The following is a 16,154-nucleotide window of genomic DNA, read 5'->3' on the forward strand; positions in this document are numbered from 1 at the left end:
TTTTATCACATGATTAAAACCTGTACCCTGTTTGAAACCTCTGGCTGGTTTGATTATGGAATTTTTCATCTACTATTCTTAGATTATAGCTAACCTCTGGAAAATAAACTGGAAGAGATGGCTTTTATTTTGTTTTATAATACTGCACCCACCCCTTTAATACCACATACATGTAAAGCCCCTTATATCCCATTTCTAACATGTATCCTTATGGTGGCTAGCAGCAGCCTCTATTTGAAATGGTTTTGAGATAATCAAATGAAGTAACAGTATAGAAGCAAGGATTACATCTATGTGATTATTGCATGTGTCTCTTTGTGTGTGTGTGTGTGTGTGTGTGTGTGTGTGTGATCATTTATGTGTTGTGGGGTTTTGTTTTTTGAGACAGGGTTTCTCTGTGTAGGCCTGGCTGTCCTGGAACTCGCTCTGTAGACCAGGCTGAACTCACAGAGATCCGCCTGCCTCTGCCTCCCAAGTGCTGGGATTAAAGGCATGCGCCACCACCTGGCTCTTACATGTGTCTCTCACTCATGATTCTTGCCATTTCCACTCTAAAGTGACTGTGTTTTTATTTCTTTGCAGGTCTCATGGAGTAACTGATTTTCACTGAGCAGCAATGGAGCATAATGAGTTGTTTTGCTGTGTGTCAAGACGATGGTTGGTTCTGAAATTTGTCTGAAGAGGTTCAAAGTAGTGTCTAGATGTGACATCGTCAGAGGAGGACAGGCAACGTGACGGCGGCCTGTTGCCCTGTAGCTTAAAGGGGGACTGCATGGCTAGCAGCCCTCACTGAAGAGGAGACCATGAGTGTCCCCCTGGCTCCAAAGAAATCCTGTTTCAGTCAGCTGCAAGATCACCAAGAGCAGGCAAAAAACAATAATGAGAGCATTCTAAGCATGGGAGATACAAATGCTAATCAAATCATGTTGGAGCTCAGCTCCTCACACGATGAGTCTGGGACACATGATCTGGAGGATGAAATTGGAAATGCAAATTTAAGCAGGCCACAGTACCCCAGCCACTCCCAGAAGGAGCCCCCTCAACTTCAGGGCTTCAGGAAAGGGTTTCAGGCTGGCTCCACCAGTCAGAGGGATTTTCATCCTTCCCTGGCTGCTCATAGACAATGGAGTGAGGAGCCCACAGTGAAAAGAGGTACCCTTCAGACCCCACAGGGTGTCCAGGGACCAAGTCTATCCAGCTGGAGGAATGCAGTAGGTCAAGCCAGTCCAGAGGTTTCGGCTAAAAGGGATGCTGAAATTCCCCGGCACATTCCCAAAGACAAATTGGCAAAGACTCTTGACAATGAAGAGTTGAAAAGAGCAGGCAGCTCGGCAGCTGCAGCTGGCAGCCTCACTCGGGAGAATCTGCAGCCTGTACAACTGGACACCTCACAGCCACAGGGCCATGTGCATGGGTGCGGGGAGGGGCCACAGGGGACATCAGCTGGTCACTCTCCAGGGACAGGTTTTTCTCTAGGTGAGGGTACCTCAGAGGGGAAGTGTGCGCATCCTCCTGAACCATCTACCTCAGAAGCCAGGGGCTCCATCCCATCAGACACCAAGATGGAGGGGACTCACGGCTTGGACGTTTACAACAAGTGCATCGCTCACCCAGAATCGACTCCCACTTCAGCACTGAAGGAAACACCCAGCCTCAGTCATCCAGAAGGGTATGTAGGTCAAGGAAGAGGGGAGCCCAAAGCGGAGCTCAAATACACCCAGCCCAGGAATGAGCAGGGACTAAAGTCAGCCCAGGCACAGGGTCTGGGATGTCATGAGAAAAAAAGTATGTCACCTGTGGAGAAGAAGGAGCTGCATGAGAAGGCACATCAAGAAACCATGAGTCAACTCAACCGCGGCCGTCACCAGCTTGGAGTGGGAGAAGGCAGTAGCCTGGAAGAGGTGATGGGGGTCGGTGCTGGTGTGGAAGGGTTTCAGCCAGCCACCCCTGTGCAGAGCACTGCTCCTGGAGAGGGCGGGGCCAGACTCACTGGCAGACCGTCACCCAGCGTAGGAAGGACAATGAAGGAATCTGCGTCCAGTGACTTTGCACCAGGCAGTGCCCGTGTAGCGTCTGGTCTCCGTGATGTGACTGAGAGCGCGCCCTCCGAGGTCAGGCGGGAGGAGATGAGACAGAGTGGCGGGAATGCGGGAAGCGCCAAGGCATTGGCCTCGGGTCTTTCTGTGGAAGGGAGCAGAGCTGAGGCCTCTGAGCTCTTGGGCGCTCACCCTGACAACTCCGAAGCCAGAAGAAGCAGAGAGGCAGTGACCCCTGCAGCTGAAAAGGGGAACCTTCAAGAAAACCCAGCCCAAAGTGAAGTCCCTCCAGCTGGAGGAGATTCAGCTTTCAGTACCCCAGCTCTCCCGCACCCAGAGACAGCTGTGAACTCGACTCACCAGCCCGCTCCCCCAGGTATCGGTGTTCAGTCCAGTGTGGACACGGGGTCGCCCTTGGTGGCCTTGCCCCCCACTGACGGTGGCGGGCAGGTGTTGAACACACCCCTGAAAGCGCCTGACCAGAGCGCCTGTCCCAGTGGGGTCCCCAAGCCGCTCACACGTCCCAAGGACACACCTTCCTCCCAGGAAGCGACAGAGAAGCTGGAGACAGATAAAGCGGAAGAAAGGGCAGAGACGAAGCCAGTCCTCAAGCCCAAGCACGTGAGGCCCAAGATCATCACGTACATCCGTAGGAACCCCCAGGCACTGGCTCAGGGGGATGCCTCGCTGGTCCCCGTGGGGCTTCCGTATGCCTCTCCTGCATGTGGCATGCCTCTTCCGCAAGAGGAGAAGACAGCAAACCGTGATGACCTTCCGCCATCTGCCAACGTGTATGAGAAATTCAAGCCGGACTTGCAGAAGCCTAGGGTCTTCCCCTCTGGGCTGATGGTGTCTGGGATCAAGCCCCCAGGGCATCATTTCAGTCAGATGAGTGAAAAGTTTCTGCAGGAGGTAAGAGGGTGGCATTATAAAATAAGCTATACATTTGTGTTTTAAGTCTGGTTTTCTTCCCCCCCCCCCCCCCAGTGAAATTTAAAAACAAAATGTCCTCTGTAAGTGAACTGTAGATGCTCTGGGACACGTTTGTACCAAAGTAGATACTTGTGCCTGGAAGTAACTGTCTAGAACACAGTGTGATAGTCAGGTTGAAGTGGACCCAATATCTGAGGAGGTTCATTTAAGTTTTACTGAGCATAAGACATGGGGAATTAGACGAGGACCCATTTAAGCCAGCTTCCACATTTAAATATGCGGGTATCGATCTGTGAGCCAGGCCACAGCAAGTCCTTTGGTGGGGAGTATTTCACTTGGGAGAAAACCTTGTGATGAGCTGGGCGTGGTGGTACACACCTGTGAGCCTGGCATTCGTGGGGCCAAGAAAGGAAAACCGCGTAACTGGGCAACTGAGTGTCACCCTGCACCAGAAGATGCAGTAGGAAACCGTACATTAACAGATGCGAAAACAATAGCCTGAAAGACTAGGCTCTTGGTTTGAAGTAAGGACAGTGGTTGTGGCTACCGTTTTGTTGCCTGTTTAGTGCGCACTAAGGCCAACCTGGGCTGGTGGTCCTGGGTCATATAAGAAAGCAGGCTGAGCAAACCATGAGAGAGCAAGCCAGTGAGCAGCATTCCTCCAGGGTCAGTTCCTGCCTTCCAGGTCTCTGCCTTGAGTTCCTGGCCTGACTTCCCTGCATAATGGACTGGGACCTTGAAGGGTGGGGTGAATAAACCCTTTCCTCCTCAAGTTGGTTTGGGCTGTTTTGTTTTTTTTTTTTTGTTTTTTTTTTTTTTGTAATCAAAGCAACAGAGACTCGAACTGGCACCATCTTTAGCAGGTGTCCGATAGCTGTTCTTTATGCCAGCCTGCTGCAGATCAAGGCGACGTCCGCACAGCTGAGTGGTGTTTGTCCAGGCCAGCAGGATCCTTGATGAAGGCTGGGATGGCAGCAGACACCTCAGCAAGCAGCTGTAGAGTCTGCTCTTGCTTGTGTTTCCTTTTATCTGAGCCCAATCAGCTCTGCTACTTAAAAGCTAGCTACCGCTCTGGATTCAGGCTCGCACCCATTCTGACTTGAGCTGCATAGCATGTGATCTTGTAGATGGAGCATTAGTGTCATTGGGAAAATACAGCTGTCCCTAGTTGTCTCCTCCTCTGTGAGTAACCCCCAATACATTCATTTTACTCACCAACAAGATGAGCTTTAAGGAGTCATTTAAATTATTTTTGTCCCCGTGTTGTGCCCGCATGTGAAACTGTGAACCATGTGCATGTTGTATCCATGGAGGCCAGAAGAGGGCGTCGTATCTCTTGCAACTGGAGTTACAGAAAGTCACGAGCTGCCCCGTGGGTGCTGGGTCCTCTGGAAGAGCTGCCAGTCTTCCTAACCACTGAGCCATCATCTCTCCAGCCCCTTGCAGGAGTCATGTTGGGAGTCCATGATGCTGTGCCAGTTGGAGTGCAGATATTAATTTTCTATCTCCCCCAGAGAAGATTCATGCAAAATGAGCCTAGGGAAAATGGGGCAGGGCAAAGCAGGATGGGGCTGTGCAGGAGGAATGTGTTTGCATATATCCTTTGATTTTAGGACTGTGTTTGAAATCTGAGGAGTCTTGTGTTGACTCACAGAGTTTTCTCTAAAATTACCCCAATTGGAGAAGGAGGTCAGCGGAACATTTGAGTCGATCGCTGTGTTCATAACTACAGAACCTGTTCTGTTTGTCATACAGATGAAAGAAAAGTAGGATTCCCCTGCTTAATTAAAAATGCATAAGCTAGACATGAAAAGCAAAATCTTCACCTTGTAAAAGAATTTGTGCTCGTGTTACTTTTTTCTTTCTTGTCACGGTGACAAAATGCCGGGTAGCTGCATCCTCAGGATGCTGGAGAGAGAGTCTCAGTCCATCCTGCGGGGCTGCAGAGCCCCGTGAGGAGCGGCTGGCTGTGGGAGCCTGTGGCTGCTGTGGACAGGATGTGGACCAGGAAGCAGAGGAAACGGGTGGGGTGGGTGCAGCATTCAGGGTTCATCTGGAGAGGCTTATTTGAGTCACGAAGACCCTACCTCTTAGACTTCAATGGTGGTGCCACCATCTTGGAATCAAGCACTTGGTACAAGAAGAGCCTATAGAAGACATTTCAGATGTTTGCCACCAGAAAAAGATTACCCAGCCAAACAGGGGGCATTGACATGGCTGAAATCATTGAAGTCACTGTTGAATGATAGAGTAGTGTGCTCTGAAATGACCATTTCCAAGGAATCAGATCAGCACATTACAATCTTAAAACCCTTACTTACGGAGATTGGAAATGATGAGTGGCACCCAGGAATTTTAAGAAGAAGAGTCTAGAAAAGAAAAGTCAGAGATGGATAGCAATTGCACCTGAGCGCACATGGTGAATGTTCTTTCCAGGGAATAGAATTCACCCCAGCCTGAGTAGAGTCTAATCATCACGCATATTTCACAATGTGATTATAACGAAACTTTAAATGCCTAATCTTTTGTTTCAGTGATGTCGGTTTAAAGATCTTTGTATCCATTTCAACATTAGAAGGGGATCAAAATAGGGTTTATGCCTTCAACAGCTTGGATCAAAGCTTTTAGGGCCTCTATTAAAAGATATTGTGAAATAGTAGTAATTCCTGAACATGTAGCAGCTGGACATACAGAATAAATTACGGTTCAGAATTACAGCAGAATTAGTTAATAGAGGAATCTACTCAGACATTGACCCAGCACTGTTTTTGTATAACTTAAATAGACTGTGCTGTTCTTTTTTGCTTGTTTAATATAAAGAAACAATGAACTGGAAAGCAGGTCAGGGGTAGAGTTCCATCCCCAGCACCCAAGTCCCAAATTGTGTGAGAACAGACATTCTGAGAACAGCATGTGTGTATATATATATATAATTGTGTATCATGCACTGTATTCTGTATGTACGTAGATACACACATGTATGATTACTACAGATTGTGTTCTGAACCTCTAAGTACAGGAGAAACAAATAGTATTGTTATGTTGTTAAGCAGAGGAAATGGTAGAGGGAAACATGATTCCTTCCCTTAACAAATATTTATGTGGAGACACTGCTGACACATGCTCTGAACTGAGCAGCCTACGGGACTCTTGCCTAGATCTGTTATCCCAGAGGAATCCACCCAAATATTCCTGAGAGCATTCAGCATCCATTTGCGTGTGTGTGTGCAGGCAGTGCATGTGTGTGCATGCATGTGAGTGTGTGTATGTGTGTGTGTGTGTGTGTGTGTGTGTGTGTGTGTGTGTGTGTGTGCACAGCACATGAGTGGAGGTCAGAAGACAACTGGCAGGAGTCTGATCTCTCCTTCCATTGTGTGACTCCCTGGTATTGAACTCAGGTCCTCAGGCTTAGCAGCAAGCCTCTTTACCCACGGAGCCATCTCACTTTGCTCCAAATCTGGTTTTAATTATGAAAATATACAGTACAGGCTTACACATTTTTTCTATTAATTTCTTCATTTTTTGCAGATAAACATTTCTCCCTTACTAACAATTATTTCTTAATGTTCTGTTGATTAAATATAACATTATTTGCTTATTATAAAATTAGTGGGTATAAAAATGATGTATTTTCTCTATAGGTATAACAAAGGTCTTAATCATTTTTGAACATTTGATAAATTCTCTTTGTTTCATTAACTTTATTTTATTTATGTTTTTTTTTTTTTTTTTTTTTTTTTTTTTTTTTTTTTTTTTTTTTCCCGAGACAGCGTTTCTCTGCGTAGCTTTGCGCCTTTCCTGGAACTCACTTGGTAACCCAGGCTGGCCTCGAACTCACAGAGATCCGCCTGGCTCTGCCTCCCAAGTGCTGGGATTAAAGGCGTGCGCCACCACCGCCCATATTTATGTTATTTTTAAGACTTATTTTTATTTTATGTATATGGGTGTTTTTGCCTGCCTGCATGTATGTATGCCATGTGTGTGCAGTGCCTGAGGGAGCCAGAAGAGGGCGACAGATTCCCCCATAACTAAGCCACAGATGGTTGTGAGACACCATGGTGGATGCTGGGAACCCAACCTCAGTCTTCTGCAAGAGCAATAATTGCTCTTAACTGCTGAGCCTTTTTCCAGCCTTGACATTGTTTATTTAATAAATAGTCACTCAAATTTCAGTGCATTTATAACAATGAAATTGAAAAGAAATCTTAAAACTGAGTTCTTTTTTTCTCCCGTTGGCAAATAGATTGGTAGAGCATTACAACTGGCAGAGACTAAAGTGTTCACTCAGTTGTACTGTCATCACAGAGATGAGGACCCTGGGCTGAGAGACAGCACCTGATCTCTGACCCGGGAGCTAATGGCGTGATGGTGCTTGCCATTTGAGGACAGCTCTCCTGCCCGTTTAGACTTATGTGTTCCGATCTCTCGTTGTAGGTCGCAGACCACCCTGGGAAAGAAGAATTTTGCTCTCCTCCCTACACTCATTATGAAGTCCCTCCCACCTTCTATCGCTCGGCCATGCTCCTTAAGCCCCAGCTGGGGTTGGGTGCAATGTCCCGTCTCCCCTCTACCAAGAGCAGGATTCTGATCGCCAGTCAGAGGTCTTCAGCGAGCGCCATCCATCCACCGGGACCAATAACAACAGCCGCCAGTTTCTACGGTTCTGATCCTTCAGGTAACTAAGTCTAACAGTTGCTCTCTTTTCCTATTGTACATTTAAATATTAACTATAAAATATTGTGGCTATCTACGTATGAATGCTTCTAATTCTTAGGGGAAAAAAGCCTCTCCCCACTCCTCCATCTGTCTGTAGACACAGATGTTTTTGAGAACTCACCTGCTGCAGCTGTCTTCATCCATGGTACCTTCCCAGAGGTCCCCGTCACCATCCCTGACCTTCCCAGCGCTGGTCCCCGTCACCATCCATGACCTTCCCAGCGCTGGTCCCTGTCTTCATCCAGGGCCTTCCCAGGGCTGGTCCCTGTCATCACCTCCTGGCTTCTTCCAGTTTCTCTTTTCTTTTAAACTCCTGTGGACTCGGAAGACTTGCTCTGAAGGTTAGTTTTAACTGTTGGAAGAGTCTCAATGAGGGATTGTCTAGATCAGGGTAGCTTGTGGCTACGTCTATGCAAGATTGTCTTCATTATATTAACTGGTCTGGGAAGATCCAGCCCTCTGTGGGCAGCACCATTCCCTGGGCTCAGGGTCCTGAACTGTATATGAGTGATGACCACCCATCGGATTCTGTTTATTTTATAGTCCTTGAAATATTATTAGTATTTACATTTTTGTGTGTAGCAATCTGCATATTATCCTTAGGATAAATGATTTAAAATTATAGTGTAAAGACAATACTTAAATATTAAAAAACACCTTTTTATTTTATGTGTATGACTATTTGCCTACCTGTATATGTATACCATATATACATAGATATGTACACACACACACACACATATATACATATATGTGTACACACACACACACACACACACACACACACACACACACACCACTTGCATGAAGTGCCCACTGAGGCCAGAAGAGGGCATCAGGTTCTCCTGGAATTGGAGTTAACAGACCATTGTGAGTTGTGTGGATGCTGAGAATCGAACCCTTGTCCTCTGGAAGACCAACAAATTCTCTTAATCTCTGCACCATCTCTCCAGCCCCTGTTTGAACTTTTTTTTTTAAAGGCCAACTAATTTTCTAGGAAATTTATAGCAGTTATTTTTGCCCCAGAGTTTCTTGAAAGCCCCATATCCTTGACTCTATTAGAGTTTTACCATTTTATTTTTGAGCGGAGTCTCATATGGGACTTGCTCTGCACACCAGGCTGGATTCAATTTACTCCTGTGTCTGCCTCCTGAGTGCTGGGATTGCAGATATGAGTCACTGTGCACAGTGAGCATTGCAATTATTGTTGGAGAGAAACTTTTTCATCTCTTTGCTGTTTGTGACTTTGTGAATTGTCATGCACTCAGAGTTATTGATGGCCTTAACTTTTTATAAGCTTCTGTCTTAGTAGTTCCCATGGCAGCTGTATATCCTAATGGTTACCTGTGCTTGGAGCAGGGACAAGTCCACTGTGATTCCGTCAGTAGGCAATGGTTCCTGGGGGCTATCACCACTGCTCCCAGTTTGGAGAAAAAGCAATCGCCACACAAAAACATCCTGCCCTCTGGGAACTTAAATGTTAAAATATGGGGCTGCCTTGTAAGAAAAAAGTCAATAGGTTATGTTGCCGTAAGTAAGTAATGCTGAAGAAAATGAAACGTTGCTGAGGGAAGAAGAGGAGGGTTTGGACAGGAGGAAGGGGATTGTCATTCTGAACAGTCATCAGAAGGGCCTTCCCAAGGAAGTGTCCTTTAAGCCAATCTCAAGGGAAGATGAAGGAGGGACCCTGGTGGATGTCTGCGGTACTGCCTTCCGGGCAGAGGGAGGGGCCTTCCAGGCAGAGGGAGGGGCCTTCCGGGCAATGGGAGGGGCCTTCCGGGCAGAGGGAGGGGCCTTCCGGGCAATGGGAGGGGCCTTCCGGGCAGAGGGAGGGGCCTTCCGGGCAGAGGGAGGGGCCTTCCGGGCAGAGGGAGGAACCTTCCAGGCAGAGGGAGGATCCAGTGCAAGGCCCGCCCCCCATTCCCCCCAGGAAGCCAGAAGGGGAAGGCGATAGAGAGGAGAGCGGTAGGGAATGGGATGGGGACAGAGTTGGGGTCATTTAAAGCCTTATGACGTTGCCGGTATTTGACTCACTGTGAGAGACAGCCCTTGAAGTGGGGGGGGGGGCTTGGAGCCAGATAGCGTGGTCCAGCTCTTGTTTAAACAAGAAACCCTTGACTGTGTTGTGGAGAGCAGACCATCAAATGATCCACACTGTGGGGCTCAGTCCTGGAGTCTGTGCTGAGTGATTGTGTCTTCACAAGGTCTCTCCATTTGGGCCGGGGGGACGTGGGACGAATTCAAGCTGTTGTGAGTTGTGAGAATTTTTTTCCTTGACTGCCTAGTGACTCATCTCGGAATCTTGTCCCCCGAGTCTTGTGAGGTTTTTCACTTTCTAGCCAAAGACTGATAGCCATCGAAAGCAGTGGTTCTCAACCTTCCTGACGCTGCGACCCTTTAATACAGTTCATGTTGTTGTGACCCCAACCATAAAATTATTTTTGTTGCTACTTCATCACTGTAGTTTTGCTACGGTTACGAAGCATAACGGAGATGACCGATATGCAGGATGTCTGATACGCAACCCCGTGAAAGGGTCGTTTGACCCCCATAGGGGTCGCGACCCACAGATTGAGAGATGCTGATCTAGAGGGCTTTAAGGGACTCCAATGCAAATTCTTGGACATTGTTTCCTCAAGACTCTCTTCTCTCTGCCTCATACAACGCAGATGTTTTGAACATCCAAAACACTCCCCTCCACGCCTCCTCTCTTCACGGTCCTCCTTCACGGCAGCAGAGTGGAAACCGCCTCTTCTGGGCAGATAGCCAGGGTAATGGCTGGGTAGACTTCACTCATGTTCTTTTCTCTCAGGGGTCACAGCCCTGGGAGGGCTCTTCCGCAGTTCCTGAAAACACCAGTTGCATGTGTCTGCATGCATTTCAATTGTTCTTGTGTCCTAACTATCATGGCGGGTCCCATGCTGTCCATGCTCCTTGGGTAGGAGGTCCCTTACCTAACCACAGACGCTGTGAGCCTCCAGGTGCGTTCATGTGTCTAACAAATACAAAGCTCCACTTCTCTGCTCACACTTGTAGTTCCAGATTACTTACTTGGTGCTTATTTGCCATCGCTGTTTGAAGGCTGTCTGGGCAATGGGTCTGTACATGGTTGTGGTTTTGTGCCTGTTTAACCGCTATTCATACTCGATAGGTTTGGATTCTCTGTCCTGTCTACTCGGTGTTTTCATATCTGTTTTACAAGATGTCATCTGAAGCTCCGTCAGCGTCACGTCGACAAAAGAGTGCTGGAGAGAGGCACAGCGCGGATGCTTCCCTCTGTGACCCAGCATTCACACATTTCCACTGTCTAGGGAGCTCTTCTATTCCAAAATCTAAGAGTTGGCTTGATACGTGAATTATAATACATGAACTGGGTTTTTTCCAGGGTCAGGTAGAAAGCCTCTTGAGGGTCTCATCCTCCATAAGCTCTGAGGGTCCCAACCTCCGTAAGCTCTGAGGGTCCCATCCTCCATAAGCTCTGAGGGTCCCATCCTCCGTAAGCTCTGAGGGTCCCATCCTCCGTAAGCTCTGAGGGTGCCATCCTCTGTAAGCTCTGAGTTAGTCAGAGGAGGTTCCCAGGCTCCCGTTCCTCTGCTGGTTGCAGGCATCGAGGTGTACTGCAATGGTCTGGGAGAAGTGGACACACAGTCCATGTCACCCCACAATGCGGCTCCTTCAAGAGTTTCTGTCTCACAGTTAGTGCTGTTTCCTGAGACTTCTAGATTTCGATGTGCCACATGGAGAATCAACGAACCCATGGGCTTCCTTATTCTTAAATCATTTCTGTTTGTTTGTTTGAGGCCAGCTCTTTCTGACTCCACAGTGATACTGAAAACCAAGCTCTTGCTATCATCTGGCCCGAGAGTGAAATTCAAGACATTGGGGTGCTCAGAGCACAAGAGAGGTTTCACATCCTCTGATGTAGGCATGAAATCCGTTCAGTGGAGGCCATGATGGTCCACGGAGTAGTTTGCTATTAGAGCCTCTACTTCAAGAGTATAAGAAGACCCTGCTTTTCTATACTGTCCTTTTAAAGCTCTGTATGTTTTATGTTCTTTCTTCAAAAACAAATCTTTAATGGCCCCCAACATGCAGAACCCGTTAACCTACCAAGTGTACCGTGTGGCGAAATGTAATTTGCCTGCATGGTAATGTGTTTGAAATACATTCATTTTTCCCCTCCTGAAAACATAGTGTTTTTATATGAGGCAATGTAAGAAAGAAATGTAATGTTTTCTGATAGGAGCAGTTGAGGCGTTGAAAGATTTTTTTTTTTGAAGGATAGATAATAAAACTTCATTCTATAAATAGCTAGAGAAATTCAATCAGCTAAGTTGGAACACTTTCTCTCAAGATGTAGACAACTGTGCTGTAGATTCTGATGATTAAAATAAAATTTATTTTGGAGTTTGACATGCTCTGCAGACTTTCTTACAGGGCTTTTTAAAAAGCCAGGGTGAATCTCACCAAGTTTTAAAAATAGGGAAATTATTGAAGTATTTTGAAAAGCTGATAAGTGGAGTTAGAATATTTGAAAACAGTCCTGTCCAGCTGATGATACCACTGGAAATTTAGCAAAATATAGGCCTGTGCTCAGTATCTCCAGACAAGAATTCCAAAGTGAAGTCAGGCATAGTGGTGCACCACTTTGATCCCAGCACTCTGGAAGCAGAGGAAGGCAGACCTCTGAGTTCTGAGTTCGAGGCCAGCCTCGTCTACAGAGTGAGTTCCAGGATAGCCAGGGCTACACAGAGAAACCCTGTCTCGAGAAAAAAAAAAAAAGAATTCTAAAATGAAAATGTTATTTTTTTCTCTCCCAGGACTGCGTTGAAGCAAATGGTTGTTTTTTTGTTTTTTTTTTTTTTTTAATTTTCTGGTTGGCATAAGCAAGCAGTCTTACTCATGCGCTTAGTAGCTCTGCATGGGTTTCTCAGCCTCTTCAGATCCAAGCCCTGCTGGATGCTAGGCAGCGCACGGCTCGGGTGCCCACGGAATCCATCAGGAAGCTCCTGGCCCTGGATCTGTGCTGAGCAGTGCGTGCGTTTTGGGACAGCATCATCAAAGGCAGGATTGAGTAGAGGCATCCTGATGGAGTACCTGTGGGAGGAACAGGAACAGGGCCTGAATGACCCCATAGGGTGGACTCAGTGCAAAGTGGAGGCCCTCAGAGGAGGTGCGTAACACAGACGTGGGGCTTCCAAGCTTCTTAGAAATCAGACCATTTCTGTGGGTGGAAGTGCGGTGGTGGGGTGGCGGGGGGACGGGCCGGATGTCACTGGAAACAAAATCCGGTGGGTGAGTTGCAGCCAGGTGGTGAAGAGATGTCAGGGCTAAGCTAACTTTAAAGGATTTTTGTTTTGTTTGTTGGTGAAGAATTAGAAACCTTTAGGTTTCAAATGGGAAATCGACACGACTCTGTTTTGAACACAGGTCACAGCAGGGACGTATATGAGGAATCAGCTCTCTCGTGAGAGCACTGTATGAGAATTCTCATATTAGAGCATGAGATGCTTACTTTTTTTATACTTTCTCATATTTTCCAAGTTTTTATAATGCCACACCTCATTTTCAAATTATTTTTGTTTTTTATTTTATGCATGTGAGTGTTTTGGCCTGCATGTGGATCTGTGCGCTCCATGCAGGCAGTACTCGTAGGGGTCAGCAGAGGGCATCAGATCCCCTGGAGCCACAGATGGCTGTGCACTTCCCTGTGGGGGCTGAGAACTGAATCTGGGTCCTTTGCAAGGACAGCCAGTGCTCTTAGCTGCCGAACCTCTCTGCCTGCCCAACCTGGATGCCTTGTTTTTGTGAGCACTGTAGCTCTGAGATGAGGGTCCACACTGTAGAAGTCACGTTAGCAGAGAGAGAGGGAGGGAGTGTGTTCTCAGGGCTCACATGGCTTTCTCAGGTCCCTTTCATTAGGTACTAGAGCTGCACTTCTCGGAGCCTCAGAAATGGGAAGAATGTCAGACTCAAAAGCTTCCGGTTGATGACTGAGCTCAGTAATGGCACCGGATGCTCAGAAGGCTCCTGGCTCATCAGAATCCCTCATCAGGCCCCCAAGGCCTCAGGGCCAGCTTTCCCCTGGCCTCTGCAAGGCCAACTTGGTCTCATTGTTTAGGATTATCATCCACATCTCTGCACCCAAGAGACACGCGACTTTGACCACGTCGGGGTAGAATGGCCCCTCCTCAATGGGGCGCTTGGCACACATCATCCTCTGTGTTCCTTTCACTGCCTTTCTGAAAGATGCCCAGTATCTTACTTTGCTGTTACATATTTCATGTTCAGCCCACTGCCATGTGCAGCCTATGAGAGCAGCGGGATTTAAAAACTAAGCAACCGTGAGGGATGAACCAAGGGTGGGCCATCCGCGCCTGTCCCTCCACCCCAGGCTCAGCGACCATTGAAGAAAGGGGGGCAGGAAGAAGATCAGAGCAGATGGGGGGGGGCTGTGGAATGCATTTTCTGCCCACACTGTGACCTGTGCAAGCACACGGACAGTGGCCGTAGTTTGTGCACAGAGACCTGCACAGGGTCCAGTCACCCAAAAGTCCTGCGTGTACAGGGGAGGGACGATCCCGGCCCCGCTCCTCGGTGTGGCTGTTAGCCACCGGTGGCTGCTGAGCGGGCAGGTGCCCTTTTCTTTGGGTCTGTGACCGTTGGTAGGTCGCCTCTGTCCCTGTGGATGGCCCCACAACCAGGCTTATCTGGGCAGCCTCAGTTGGACACAGTGCATTAATAGTACTAATTTTTACAAGGACAAGCATGCTGGGAGGTCTTGGCAGAGCTGAGGAGGTAGTAGGGTGTGGATATAATCAAAATACATAGTATACATGCATGAAAGTTTCAGAGAACGAGTTAGAAATATTTTTTTTTTCACAAAACAGGAGAAAACTCAGTGTCTTTTGAATTCATGACTAAATTCATTACGGCTGCTCCACAGCAGCACTTGGTACTGTCTCCATCATCCTCCAGAGGTGATCAGAACCTAAGTGCTTTGCAGTGGGGTGGGCCAGTTGAGGGCCAGGCAGGCAGGAAACACGTCAAGCTTTCTGTAATTCAGCCAAATTCACCCCATTCTGCTGTGGTGGTGAAAAACAAACCAGGCAGAATTGGCAAAGACCATGGCTGCTCCATGGGCTGAAGTTGGCTGAGTGGCCCCTGTTTTTGAAAACCAGGAGTCTTTGAGCTGGCCAGGCCCGTTCCTTTTTTATTCTGGGACGTATTACGGGCCAGGTGCCAGTCTGTGTTCAGGATACACAGTTAAATGCACCGTTCAGGACTTTGTGGGGTACAAAGAATTGAACCAGTAATTGCCATGGATGCGATAAGTGTTTGTTAGTGACCATTGAGAATGCACACGGAGGCCTAGCCATGCGAGCAGAGCGGAGCTCGGAGAGATGCTGCAGGGAAGGTGTCTGCGCTCTGAAGGCCGCAGAGGAGTTTGCGGGGCTGGGAGAGGGTAAAGGTGGAAAGAGAGAGGCCATCGGTTAGAGGGATCCAGATCCATTGTGGGGAATTGACACATGGGAATTGGAGGTTTCTCTGGGTCATTAGGTAAGAATTTCTAAAAGGAGTATTTGGCTACAGAGAAACCTTGGGTCAGGATGTCAGTGGTGGGCGATTGCCCGGTGGATGTGTTCTGAAGCCTCAAGAGTGAGTGAACGGATTCAGGGAAACAGAGACAAGTGATGGGCAAAAAAGGAGATTAACCAATTTCAGAGGCAACAGAGGCAGAAAGCCAGCGGGAGACAGAGCCCTGGGGGCGGAGGCCGAGAGACCCCGTGAGAGTGCGGTGTGTGGGTCTAAGGCAGAGTTTCTGAAGTAGGAAGTGACCGAACGGAAGTGACCAACGTGGTCTCACAGGAGGCAGGGCAAGCGAAAATGCCAAGAGGCTGTTGAGAGTGGAAATGAGGCAGCAGGTGGTGACCTAGTTTTCAGTGAATACTTTTAGTCAGACCCGGGGGCGGAAGTCACGTATTAGTGGGGTGATGCATGAATGAAAAAGTGAGGCAGAGGAAGCCGTCAGAACAGATCGGTTTCTAAGTACTAGCAAATGCAGAAAAGAGTCAGTCAGGGTGCTAGCTGGAGCGGGGGAGTGGGGCTAGGCTGCATTTCAGAGCATGGTGGGAGATGCTTCCCGTAAATGATCTGGAATAGGAAAGAGAGGGAGCCCCCGGGGGGCGGGGGAGCTTGGCGAGAAGCGTCTCCAAGAGAGTGGTCAAAGGTGGGATCACGGCCACGTGCAGAAGGATGCATCTTGGGATAGAAGGCCAAAGCATTGATTCTTCAGACGCAGATGAGAGGGGATGGAGTAAACAGAAAGAGGAACAGGTGTGTTGAGAGAGCGATACATTGACACCGCCTCAATTCCACTCCACTGTGGTGTCTACAGAGAGGATGGAGTCAGATGGCAAGGGAACATGGCGAAGTGCAGGTCCTTTGGCGTCTTTTAAAATTTTCTCC

At 48.0% G+C, this 16,154-nt stretch overlaps 1 protein-coding gene across 1 annotated transcript in view; it reads left to right on the plus strand.

The window, feature by feature from the left end:
* Positions 1-561: 561 nt before the first annotated feature.
* The window catches only part of Mtus2 (microtubule associated scaffold protein 2), a 249,149-nt gene continuing 233,556 nt past the window's right edge, over positions 562-16,154 (plus strand). Inside the window, exons 1-2 of the mRNA XM_028878051.2 lie at positions 562-2,948; positions 7,404-7,644. Coding sequence (XP_028733884.1) covers positions 804-2,948; positions 7,404-7,644 — 2,386 coding nt within the window. The 5' untranslated portion in view covers positions 562-803. The remainder of the gene's footprint in view (positions 2,949-7,403; positions 7,645-16,154) is intronic.

Source organism: Peromyscus leucopus, chromosome 23 (assembly GCF_004664715.2).
Source record: "Peromyscus leucopus breed LL Stock chromosome 23, UCI_PerLeu_2.1, whole genome shotgun sequence".
NCBI lineage: Eukaryota > Metazoa > Chordata > Mammalia > Rodentia > Cricetidae > Peromyscus > Peromyscus leucopus.